This window comes from Sus scrofa, chromosome 7 (genome assembly GCF_000003025.6).
Source record: "Sus scrofa isolate TJ Tabasco breed Duroc chromosome 7, Sscrofa11.1, whole genome shotgun sequence".
Lineage (NCBI taxonomy): Eukaryota > Metazoa > Chordata > Mammalia > Artiodactyla > Suidae > Sus > Sus scrofa.
The window spans coordinates 79,236,742-79,250,386 of NC_010449.5; the positions used below are offsets into that span (position 1 = coordinate 79,236,742).

The window sequence follows — 13,645 nt, forward strand, 5'->3', positions numbered from 1 at the left end:
TCTGTATGTGTTCTTAGATCTGTAATAGGTCTCCTGTTGACAGCATATATATGGGTCTTGCTTTTGAATCCATTCAGCAAGTCTTTTTATTTTAGTTTGGGAGTTTAATCCATTTACATTCAATGTAGTTGTGAATAAGTATGTACTTATTGTCATTTACTTAAATTTTGGGGGGTGGGATTGCTATTTTGAGTCTTTTTTCTTTTTGTTGTCTTTTCTTTATATTTTCTGACCATGTTTAATGTTGTTTGGCTTGATTTTTCTTTTTTAAGTGTGTGACCACTATAGTTATTTGACTAGTAGTTCATATCTTTTGATACATCCATCTACATGTTTGCAGAATTATTTTGTCTTGTTGGTCTCCTTACTTTCAAATACATTTTCAACATTCTGCATTTGTCTTCTCCTCTTCTCATGCTTGCTAGTTTATGTATCATATTCACCAGTGGGTGATTTCCTACTTTAAAATTATCTTTCCTTTACCAGGGAGCTTTTTCATTTTTAATACTCTTGTTTCTGGTTGTGGCTTTTCCTTTTATACTTAGAGAATTTCCTTTAGTAGTGATGTAGAGCTGGTTCAGAGGTGCTGAATTTACTTAGCTTTTGCTGGTCTGTGAAGCTTTTGATCTCTCCGTTGAAGCTGAATGAGAACTTTGCTGGGTAGATTATTCTGGTTCTATGTTCCTTCTCTTCATACCTCAAATATATTTTGCCACTCCCTTCTGGCTTGTAGAGTTTCTGCTGAGAGATCAGCTGTTATCCTTAGGGGAATTCCCTCATACATGATTTTTTTGTTTTTCCCTTATGGCTCTTAATATTTTTTCTTTGAACTTAATTTCTGTCAGTTTGATTATTATGTGTCTGGCTGTCTTTCTTCCAGGATTTATTTTGTGTGGAATTCTCTGTGCTTCTTCCACTTAAGTAAGCATTTCCTATCCCATATTTGGGAAATTTTGACTTATAATCTCTTCAAATATTTTCCCTTGTCCTTTCTATCTTCTCCTGCTGGAACCCCTTTGATGCAATTGTTGGTACATTTAATGTTGTCCTAGATGTCTCTTAGACTCTTCTCAGTTTTAGCAATTCTTTTTTCTTTATTCTTTTCTGTGGCTGTGATTTCCACCCCTCTGTCTTCATCTCACTCTTTCGTTCTTCTGCCTCAACTAATCTGTTATTGGTTCCTTCTATATTATCTTTCATTTCAACTATTGCCCTATTCATTTTGCTCTTTAAATCCACTAGCTCTTTGCTAAGTAGTTCTTTTAAGTTCTCAATTCATGTCTCCATTCTTTGTCCAAGATCTTGGATCATCTTTACTATAATTACTCTGAATTCTTTTTTGGGTGAATTGCCTATCTCCTCATTGTTTAGTGGTTTTTGTGTGTTTTTGTCTTGTTCCATTGTCTGAAACCTGCTTCTTTGTCATTCCATAGTTTCTACCTTTCTGTTTATGGCCCCCTTAACAGTTGGTATGTAGATGTTAAATCAGGTACCCAGTCCTAGAGGTCTCAGGGATGGTAGTGGTTCATGTGAACCCAGAGTATGTGTTGGGAGTAACAGTATTACACTTTTTTTCTCCTGTAGTTGGGTGTCTGCTAGGGATAAGAATAGAATCAGTGAGGCAGGTGGCAGTATTTCACTGTTCACAGTATTGCTTTTGTAGCTCTCAGGGGTAGCAGTGTCTCTTACATGTCCTCCTGCTAGCGGGTAGCTTTGAGAGCTATTTTTTGTAGTTTGCAATGTCAGCAGTTTCTCTTGCTGCCTCACTTGTTGCTGGGTAGGCTCCAGGGACTGGACTCTGTAGATATAGAATCAGGTGCCTCTGTTCTGCCAGGGTACTCCCCTTGCTTGGCTTCTCTAGGGATCTATCTCTAAGACTCAGGGGATGGAGGCTTCTCCCTAATTATTGCTCACAGGCTATCTCTGTAGCTGCAGAATGTGTGTTTCACTCCTCCTGCCCTGCTTCTGATAGGAGTGCTCTCTGTAGCCCTGAAGAATGGACTGTGCGTTAATGGGTCTCCCCCGGCTCTCCTGGTGTAGAAAGAGCACCACTGATGTGAGCCTTCACAGGGCCATTGGCAGGGGTCTTGTATCTTGTACTTTTCTCCAGTTGGGCAGCCCACAGATCAGTCAAGGTACTGGAACCAGCAGTCCTCTCATGCAGGTCACTGCTTTTGCACAAAGTAGGTGCTGCTGTCAGCAGCTTTTCTGGTGCTGCCATGCTAGCATGAGCCTCTACAGATTCTCTAGATGGAGCCAGTGCCTCTGTTTTCCATGACCTCTCAGTGGCTGTGCTCTGCCTCTTCTGGCAACTCTTCTCATTCAGGTTGGGCTCTATTAGCACAGCACCACCCACCCACACCAAGTATGAACTGTGACCTTGTTATTCCCCCAGGCAGTTGTTCCACCTGCTGCAAGAAGTCTGTAGCCCTAAGGGTGGGGCTGCTTCCCCTAAGCAACCATTTCAGCCAAGTGGTTCCTTAAGCTTAGGCAGCAGCTTGAGAAAGTGGGCATAGGTAACAAGGCTGTAGTGGTGGATCCCAACCCTTCCTTCCAGCACACCCAAAGAATGGTGTCTGGTCTCCAATATGGACTAGGTTGCCTCCACTTAGATGCTCTCCATTTTGGTTGCCATGTACTCTAGCCTCTCCAGGCTATTTCTGCAGGGCCAACCCCAGTTTTTCCCCATGTAATCAGCCCCAGATCCCTCTTTGTGTCTGATCTCTAAGGCCAAATTTTACTTCCCAACACCTGCTAGAACTGCCTGCAGTTGCCCACAGCCTGTAGAACTGACTGTTTGTGGAGGACTGTCTCCTTTTTAACTGATTCAAACCATTTCTCTAGAGTTCCTCTTCCATTTTTGGCTGATCTCATCTCTGGCCAGGGAACTTCCTGGACTATAGGATCTATTCCTCTTTCCAGCTCCCTCGTGGGAGAGCAGATCTGATCTCATTTCCTTTTGCTTGTTTTTCTCTTGTTCTTCTTTCTTCTTTCTTATGCCCTGTCTGGTTTTGGAAAGTTTTTCTTGTTCTATCCTAGTCTTGAGGTCTTTTGTCAGCTTCTCACAAATTTTCTGTTCAGATATTTCCATATTATTTTCATTGTATTTGTGGGAGGAGATGATTCTTATGTCCTCCTACTCCACCATCTTAGACCTCCTCAGTCACAATCAGATTCTTAACCCACTGGACCACAGCAGGACCTCCTATATTTTTTACTTGTGTTTAACATGAAGTTTATTTATAACAATCTAGATATATATGTGATTATTTTCCATTGCTGATCTTTGAAGTTCAAACATATATTAACAACCCTTCATTTTATCCCCCCTTTTTGGATGTTTCATGTTTTAAACATTATATCTTAGAAATTTTTGTTATGAGTTCCTTAACTGCTTATTGCAGATACAGATGAATTTTACTCCTTTAGACTTTTAACCTTTCTACTAGCTTTCTACATAGTTTATTCACTACCTTTATTGAATATTTGCCACGCCAGTGGTATATTTTCTTCTATAATTTTCATATTTCTAGTTGTACCTTTTTCACCTAAAGATATACCATTAACATTTCTTATAAAGCTAGTTTGGTGGTGCTGAACACTTTTATCTTTTCCTTATCTGTAAAACTTGGATCTCTCCATCATATCTGAATGAAAACCTTGCCAAATAGAGTATTCTATGTTGTAGATTTTTTTTCCTTAAATTACTTTAAATATATTGTGCCACTGTCTTCTGGCATGCCAAGTTTTCCTAAAAAGTCAGGTGCGGCCTTATGAGAGTTCCCTTCTATGTAACATGTTGCTTTTCCCATTATTCTTTCAGTTTTCACTTTTTCATTGCAAATTTTTGCTATCATAATTACAATATATCCTCTTTGGTTCAATCTTGTTTGGGACTGTGTGCTTCCTAGACCTGGATGTCTGTTTTCTTTTCCAGAATAAAGAAGTTTTCAGCTACTGTGTCTTCAGATATGTTCTCTGTCCCTTTCCTCTCTATTCTTCTTCTGCTGGGACCTCTATAATGTGAATGTTAATATATTTGATGTTATTAGAAGTCTCTTAAATGGTCCTCATTTCTCCTTCTTTTTTCCTTTTTCTGTCAACTGCAGTGATTTCCACTACACTATCTTCCAGATCACTGATCTAGTCCTCTGTATCATCACTTCTGGTTTATGTTTTCATTTCAGTGATTATTCAGTATTCTTCAGGTCCATTTGGTATTTCTTTAGAATTCCTAACTCTTTGTTAATTCTCACTCTGTTCATCCAATCTTCGCCTGAGTCCTTTGCACATCTTGACAATCATAACCTTAAACTGTTTATTGGGTAAATTTCTTAACACTGCTTCACTTAGTTTTTATGTCAAAGAGTGTTTTGCCTGTGTTTTCCTGTAAGAGTTATATCGATTCTGGTCTCACATTTAGGTCTTTAATTCATTTTGAGTTTATTTTTGTGTGTGGTGTTAAGGATTAATCTAATTTGATTCTTTTACATGCAGCTGAGTAGTTTTCCCAATACCTCTTATTGAAGAGACTGTCTTTTCTCCATTGAATATTCTTGCCTCCTGTGTGGTAGATTAATTGACCATGGATGCATGAGTTTATGTCAGGATTTCTCTCCTTTTCCATTGATCTACATCCTGGTTTTATGCAGTCCCATACTGTTTTGTTAACTGTAGCTTTGTAGTATAATCTGCAGTCAGGGAGACTGGTTCCTCGAGCTCTGTGTTTCTTCCTCAGGACTGCTTTGGCTATTTGGGGTCTTTATGTTTCCATGCAAATTTAAATTTTTTTGGTCCTAGTTCTGTGAAAATTGACAGTGGTGATATATAGTGATTGCATTAAATCTGTAGATTGCCTTGGGGATATAGCATTTTTGACAATAGTGATTCTTTCAATCCAAGAACATGTTGTATCTTTTCATTGGTTTGTGACATCTTTGATTTCTTTCCTCAGTGTCATAGTTTTCATACTACAGGTCTTTTTATAGGCTTAGGTATGTTTATTCCTAGATTTTTTTAACCTTTTTAATGCAATGGAAAATGGAATTGTTTCCTTAAGTTCTTTTTCAGCTATGTCACAGTTAGTGTGTATGAGTGCAAGAGATTTCTTATATTAATTTTGTATCCTACAAATTTACCACATTCATTGAGGACCTCTAGTAGTTTTCTGGTGGCATCTTCAGGAGTTTCTATATATAGTATCATGTATCTGCAAACAGTGATGTGATGGTTTACTTCTTCCTTTCGAATTTGGATTCCTTTTGTATCTTTTTTTTTCTCTGATTGCCATGGATAGGACTTCCAAAACAGTATCACATAACCATGGCAAGAGTGTACATACTTGTCTTGTTCCTGATCTTAGTGGAAATTCTTTCACCTTTTCACCATTGAGTATGATGTTAGTTATATAGTTTGTAACATATGGCCTTTATGTTGATGTAGCTTCCCTCTTCTGGAGATTTTTTATCATACATGGGTGTTGAATATTGTCAAAAGCATGTTCGGCATCTATTGAGATGATTATGTGGTTTTTACTCTTCAATTTGTTAATGTCATTTATCACACTGATTGATTTGCAGATATTGAAAAATCCTTGTATCCCTGAGATAAATCCCACCTGATCATAGTGTGTGATCCTTCTCAAGTATTATTGGATTCTGTTTGCCAGTATTCTGTTGAGGATTTTGGCATCTCTGTTCATCAGTGATATAGGCCTATGATTTTCCTTTTTGTGATATTTTTGCCTGGTTTTGGTTTTGGGGTGACTCTGGCCTCCTGAAATGCATTCAGAAGCATTCTTTCCTCTAAGATTTTTTTGGAATAATTTCAAAAAGATAGGCATTAACTCTTCTCTAAGTGTTTGGTAGAATTCACCTGTGAAGCCATCTGGCCCTGGACTTTTGTTTCTTGGGAGTTCTTAAATTACTGACTCAATTTCAGTACTTCAGGACTAGTAATTGCTCTGTTCACATTTTCTATCTCTTCCTAGTTCACTCTTAGGAGATTACATTTTTTTCTAAGAAGTTGTTCATTCCTTCTAAGTTGTCCATTTTATTGGCATATATTTGCTCATAGTAGTCTCTCATCCTTTATGTTTCTGTGGTCAGTTCTAACCTGACTGTGCCATTTCCTTGTCCTGGCAGGATCCTGACTGAGAGGACTATACAAAATTGAAGACAAAATATTAACGATCCTGAAGTACGTTTCAAAAAAATTTATTGTCTGCTCAGATACCTACATACAGATAGAGATAGATGCTTAACACACAACACAATGCACATGCTGTGTTGCTGTTCTGTTTCATTCAATAATGTGTATGATTTTCTTAACTATATAGAATTTGAACTTGTTTACAATGGCTTCAAAAATTTGACTGCATGGGAGTTCCCGTCGTGGCGCCGTGGTTAACGAATCCGACTAGGAACCATGAGGTGGCGGGTTCGGTCCCTGCCCTTGCTCAGTGAGTTAACGAACCGGCGTTGCTGTGAGCTGTGGTGTAGATTGCAGACGGCTCGGATCCTGCGTTGCTGTGGCTCTGGCGTAGGCTGGCAGCTACAGCTCCGATTGGACCCCTAGCCTGGGAACCTCCATATCCCGCAGGAGTGGCTCACGTAAAGGCAAAAAGACAAAAAAAAAAAATTGACTGCATGGACATATCATAATATTTTAAATTTATCATCAATTGGCATGTTTTAGTTCTTTCATTCACTTTTAAGATTTATTCACTGGAGCAAACATCTATATAGCTATATCTTTCTACACATCCACAATTACTTAATATGTGATTGTATAAAAATGAGATCTTTGGTACAGTATTCTAGTATTTGAAGTATACTGAAAATTAAGCAGGTGGCTTTTTTGGAGATGTTAAGATGATTATGGCTAATTTTTGAGATATTATTTAGCTATTTTCAGAGGTTATTTCTAATTGGTAATAACCAGTGGGACCTTACTGTACAGCACATGGAACTGTGTGTGATTAGGTCACTTTGCTATACAACAGAAATTGAGGAAACATTGTAAATAAACTGTCCTAGAATAAAAAAATGGTAATTATCTATATTTATAAAAATTTCCAACAAACTAACACAGAGATATTTAAAAAATATTCCACTTTTGTTTCCCTTTTTCTCTCTAGTGTCTTATTATGAGTTTTTAGGTCCTTTGGTTGCTCTGGTCAAACCATTTAGTTCCCTAGGGGCAAAGTCCCCTGATCCATGAGCTCTAAACTAAAATGTTTTGCATTATCATTTGATCACTGTTTTCTTGAGCTGTAATTAGCTTCATTTCTTCTTATGGCAGGATTTTACACAGCATTTTCTTTTGGAGAACATAGGAAAATCTCAGGCTCCCTGATGATGACGTTCTCTTTATACAGTAAGATGGGAGATCAAAATAAATTTAACAACGCCAAGAGTGGCTTTACTTTCAGACATAATATTTGTTGTTGTAATTGCTGTGAATATGACTAATATCCTCAAGTGTATGAGTGTTATTCTTACACAACATAGATAGACTTCAGGATAAGGAATTGAATAGTACAGAAGAATAATTGTGTGAAAGTATATAGACACATTGCAAAAGGTTAACTGACTTTGACTTTTAGTTAGCATCGCATTGTTCATAGGGTAATAGGAAAGATATAGGCAAAAGTCAAATGGCATTATAATATTTTGGGTCATCATAGGTGGCAATTAATCACTCTGTTCCTAATGTTGGTTAAATGGATGTTTCTTACCCTCTGCCACTTTATAAACAGGCAAGAAAAATGACTGAAATATGAAAATATTTTAAAAAGGTAATCATGTTTTTTCACCATTAGTTTTGCCAAAGAGATGTGTATTAAATGATTATCTTCTTTAAGAAAGGGAAGCAAATTTATTAGGAACTCAAGATTAAAAGAAGGAAAAGGATTTCATAAACATCTCACTGGAAGTAAGAGACATAGAGACCAAAAAATCCAAAGCTGAATAATTTCCAACATCATGTCACTTTAAAATATGATGTGGAAATTTTTTTAATACATGAAACTATTGAATTTGTTTTCCTGGTCTCTTACATGGTTGGAAATGGAGTGTTGTTATGTATTTAATTTTATCTCTAAGCTGTAAGTAGAATGAAGAAAGATTTAGAGAAAGTTGACAAATGAGAGTTGGTGGGGGAGGGGGAGAGAATGGAATGAGCAAGAAAGAGAACCTGAGTCCCTAAGTTCAACTTCAAAAGGTATTGAGTTTGCTGAATCTTGCAAACTGAAAGCAAAGGAGTGACATGTGTTTCATTTATGCACACAAAAGGTTATTTCAAAAGGACACAGAATTATTTTTATTTTCCATAGATATAAAAAAGTTAAAGTAGAGGTGGTCTTTAATCAGAGGAAGCAGTGTTTTACTTGGATAGAAAGAAGTTTTTGTGACAATTGAGAAGATAAGATGCAGAAAGTTTGAGCTGAGGGGGTTGTTAAACTCACAATATTTTTAAATAGAGGAAGAAACGTACATAAATGATGATTTAGGTTAACACCTTGTTCAAATACAACAGCTGTATGTAGATCCTTTTCAGTTTGATGACTATTATTTGGAACTTGAGTTACCAATATTCCCTCCACCTGTAAAGGACTAAATGTCTCCATGGAGTATTAATCAATTCTCCATAGACCAAGAAAGGAACTAATCACAACAGAAGGCCAAGAGGAAGGCCTTGTCTTGTGCATCATGGATGTCAAATTAGTTTGTCAAATGTGGGTATAATTAATATATTTGAGAAAAGGTACTTCAAAGTATAACCAGTAGATAAAATGAGTTTAAAATACCCCAATTCAGGAGTTTCAGCCTATGAATACTTGATGACTTTCCAGTGAATAAACATCATATCACTTTGTCTCTAGAAACCTCTCTATAATTTTGATCTGAACCGAGATATGGATCCTAACTCTGTCTCAAGTGACATTAAAACTGTGGTGATCCAAGGACACAGGTTTGATCCCAGGCCTGCCAGAGGGGTTAAAGGATCCAGCATTGCCACAGCTGCAGCATAGGTCGCAACTGTGGCTTGGGTCTGATCTCTGGCTCAGGAACTCCACATGCCACAGGGTGGCCAATAAGGAAACAAACAAACAAACAAAACTGGGATGACACAAACTTTTTGAATTTCTACATTCCGTGACATTTGGATAGGTACATCTAAGGTCCATATTTATATCTCAGTCTTCTTTAAATTCACTTTTCCTAAAACTCTCAGTTCTTGCCTAGTTGATGGAGATTGGAGAGCCAAAAGGCAAGTAAATTCACAGCTATATGCACATGGCAGATAAGGGCTTATTAAGAAACTCTCTGAAGAGTTTTAGCACATGAAAGACACCGGGAGATATAATACCACAATTTTTTAATACAAAATTCTACAATTATAGAATTTCTGGACTTGGTCCAGAAGGTACTGCCAATCACATCTCATAAATTACCTTTTACTTAAAGTAAGACCTATCCTTCGTTTCTTTGTCATCCTCTACATATGTCTTAATTTCATCATCCTTTTTCAGTTAACCATTTAGTTCTTTTTCTCTAAGTCATTTGCACTGTTATATTTCCTTATTTTCTATTATTCTTGGTTGCTTAGAGGTAGGAGCAGTTTCCCTACCAATAATCCTTAAGTATGTAATTATATATTCCTAATTATATGGGTTTTTTCATCCAAATGCATCCTCTTTTACCTTTCAGCAATAATTTCTGAAGTATATACGTAACTCCATTAATACCTCTTAAGATTCTAAGTTTTAGGATGCTTGGATCCCTACACAAGTACAGTCCTTAGCTTTATGGGAGATGGAGAACAAACTTTACGGGAGTTTAAGGAGGACAAACAAAAATATCAACGACCTACATTTGTAGTGAGTATTACAAAGAAATGCAGTGGTTTTTAGAAAGCAAATCTATTTAATCTACACAGGGTGGTTTTTATTTTGATCACTAAAAGAATATGAATATTATAATCTATTATTGTACAGAGAGTTAATCACAATATGCTGTTGAAAAATCTTTTATATATGGAATTTTGATATTACCTACTGGCCAATAACATTTTCATTTCTTATTTATTCATTTATGACATGTATTATGCACTATTACAGACTTGTGAAAGAAGAGAAGCAACATTATCATTTACTGAATATTCACACATAATAGATACACACTGAATAAAAGATTATAAAACCTCAGTTATTTTACAATTATTTTATACATCAAATTTCTCTGAGAAGTTAGTATTATGAATTGCAATTTCATAGATGAACTGGGATTCAAGAATTTAAGTAACTTGCTCCAAATCATCTTGTCAGTGGCTCAATTAGAGTTTAAATCTTGTTTTACAGAATCCAAAGACCATATTCTTTCCACTGTGCCATGTTCCTTCTCTAACTAAAACTAAAATTAGAAGATAATGTGATGTGTTCTTACCTAGAGGCCTGAACAAGATGCTACTCAGTATGCATGACACCCTTCATAGTTTTCAGCGTCGCAGACCATGTGCTAAGTACTTTAGGGCAGTGCTCCTCAAATTATCTTTGGTAAAGGACCAGGGTTATTTTTCTCAAATCCTTCATGGACTGATGCTTTAGAAAACATGAAATCAAATGTTTGGGTTTTGCTGTGATCTGAAGTCTCTGGAGAAATTTCTAAATGCTTCTTCTCAGTTTCAAAACCTAACATGATGCAAACTGGTAACAGACAGTTAATGACCTGCACCTCTGTATGGAGCATTTTTCTTGGCTTCAGGGAGTCCTAATATGAATAAGTGACAATCCCTGCCTTCAAAAAGCTTATAGCATCCCAGGTGAGTTAGCACAGTACTCAGTTTACTAAAATACAAGAAATCCTAAAAATAATGTGTTGGTAGTATAAAGCAAGACCTCAAATTATTAATAAACCCTGAAGAAAATTGTTTTTAAGAGATAGGGAGTCAGTAGGAAGGGTCCGTTTGCCAGAATAAGGCTTGTAGTCTTGAAAGTTGTTGGAATTGTTGAGAAGCGATGAAGAGTTTGTGTAATTGGAGACAGGGAATATTAATTTCAGGTTGATTTCTGTTACCCCTGTTGACCAGTCTTGTATCTTTTGAAAAACATCATCATAGCATCTACCCTGGGAAGAAGCAGAGGGTGACTCAGTGCAGAGAAAACTTGGTGGTTAAGCTGGTAATATAAATTCTAGTGGTCATTAAGCAAGACTTCATAGATGTGGTCAACATTTAAATACTATTGAAGATGAATATGTTCCCAGAGGTAGGGACTGGGAAGGAGGAAAATGGCCCTCCTCTGGATGAAGATTATAGGCTTGCAAGATTTTTCAATAGTGATTATTATTTTGATGTGACTAAGGTCAAATCATGCTAGATTTGAATAAAAATCAGAAAGTTTGGGGCTGAATTTACATTATTCTGGTTGACTGTTTTGTGTCTCCTGAGTTACAGGGCACCAACCCTGGGAGGAAGCAGAGAGTAATAAAGACAGAGACAAGACAGTGATAAGAATAACTCTATATAAAAGCCACGCATTTTTGTGTGTGAACACCTTTTAGAGGCCATAAACACATAAGCTCACTTTTAATTCTAATAGCCCAGTGGAAATAGGCTTTCATAATTTTGATCTATCTCCTTTAAATTCATTTAAATAATTAGCATAATTCATATTTTTCCTATTGTCTTCCATCAGGTAGCAATAGTATGAAAGCCCATGGATGGAGCAAATCATTCTGTGGCGTCAGAGTTTGTGTTCCTGGGACTCACCAACTCCTGGGAAATACAACTTCTCCTCTTTGTGTTCACCTCCACATTTTACGTGGCAAGCATGATGGGAAACTCCCTCATTATGCTCACTGTGATTTCCGACCCTCACTTACACTCCCCCATGTACTTTCTGTTAGCCAACCTCTCCTTCCTTGACCTAGTTGCTGCTTCTGTTGCTTCTCCCAAGATGGTTTATGACCTTTTCAGGAAACGTAAAGTCATCTCCTTCAGTGGCTGCATCACTCAAATCTTCTTCATCCACGTCATTGGTGGTGTGGAGGGAGTGGTGCTCCTCGCCATGGCCTTTGACAGATATGTTGCCATATGTAAACCTCTCCATTATCTGACCATCATGAGCCCAAGAATGTGTATCTCCTTTTTAGTGGCTGCCTGGATGACTGGCCTTATCCACTCCACAGTTCAACTGGCTTTTGTGGTAAACTTACCCTTCTGTGGGCCTAATGTGTTGGACAGCTTTTACTGTGACCTTCCCCGGTTCCTCAAACTTGCCTGCACAGACACTTACCAACTAGAGTCCATGGTCATGGCCAATAGTGGATTCATCTCTGTTGGCTTCTTCTTCATTGTGATCATTTCCTATATTGTCATCATTCTCACTGTACAGAAACACTCTTCAGCAGGTTCATCTAAGGCTCTGTCCACACTGTCAGCTCACATCACTGTGGTAGTCTTGGCCTTTGGTCCTTTTATATTTGTCTATACATGGCCATCCCCCTCCATACCCTGGATAAGTTTCTGGCCATCTTTGATTCAGTTCTCACTCCTTTCTTGAATCCTGTCATTTATACATTCAGGAATCAAGAAATGAAGGTGGCAATGAAGAGAGTATGCAAGCAGCTAGTGAGTTACAGAAAGATCTCTTAAGTGATGCCTATATTGTGAAGAACCCTTGTTGATTAATGATGTTCATTACTGATTTTCAAACTTGGAAAGAAGATCTTGTTTGTCCCACCTTGACTTCATTTTTCGCACTGATATCAAGTCTGTTTTTCCTTTCACTTAGGATGGAGAGATACCCACTTCTGAAAAAAGAGCAGTTACATACGAAGTATTTATAATCAAAGATTATAGTATTCATGAGCCTCATTCCTAAGGAATAATATTTTATGAAGTGATTGTTAGAAATGCATAGTAGGGCATACTTCTTTAAGGCTTCAGAACAGGGAGAACCTGTCTCTCTCTTTATTGGGAGCCTGTCTCACATACAGGAACTCCTATCAGTACCTGACGGGAGGTTTCCTAAGTGAAGATTGAACTGAGTCTTCCTGTTGTTATGCTGCATTGTGCCCATATTTTACCCCTCCTTGGGGTCTCTGCCAGGGCTGTGCAAGGAGGGCAGAATCTTTGAGAGTACATACACAGAATCTTCGAAAACATGTATGTGTGAGGTCACACATCCCCAGGTAGAAGCCATGGAAGCTGTTCTTAGAATAAAAAGAACTGGGAAACACCAGGATTTTTCTCTGAGATTAACATGATGCTACTCAAACCCATTACATTTCCATTCCTCTTTTCTTCCTATGTCTTCATCTTCGTTTTTCCTAAGCAAGTGGTCTCTGGGCTATGAAGAACTTTCCCCTCTCCTTTTTCAGGCTGTCTTCCTTCTCTTTCTTCCTGTTCCATTATTCCACTTTCTTTTCCCTCTTCCTTGAATTTGATGGTCTGTCCACTTCTAACTCCCCTCACTGTTGCCCCTTTTAAATTGTTCTTTATAGTTTATAATATTATAAAGTGCCTCCTCAACATTTTCACATCTTGAAGAAAGTATCATTCTTCAGGAGTTCAGCTTTCTAGTGTGAGTGAAGAGAAAATACTAAAAGGCAAGGGCAAGATAACTTAGAGGAGTGGCTTT

The 13,645-nt window shown here is 37.5% G+C and overlaps 1 protein-coding gene across 1 annotated transcript; it reads left to right on the forward strand.

Annotated features, from left to right (window-relative positions):
* On the forward strand, nt 11,720-12,755 carry LOC100513553 (olfactory receptor 4F3/4F16/4F29-like). The gene is given in 2 exon segments (XM_003128760.2): nt 11,720-12,509; nt 12,512-12,755. Coding segments are annotated over 2 exon segments (936 nt in total). The 3' UTR covers nt 12,658-12,755.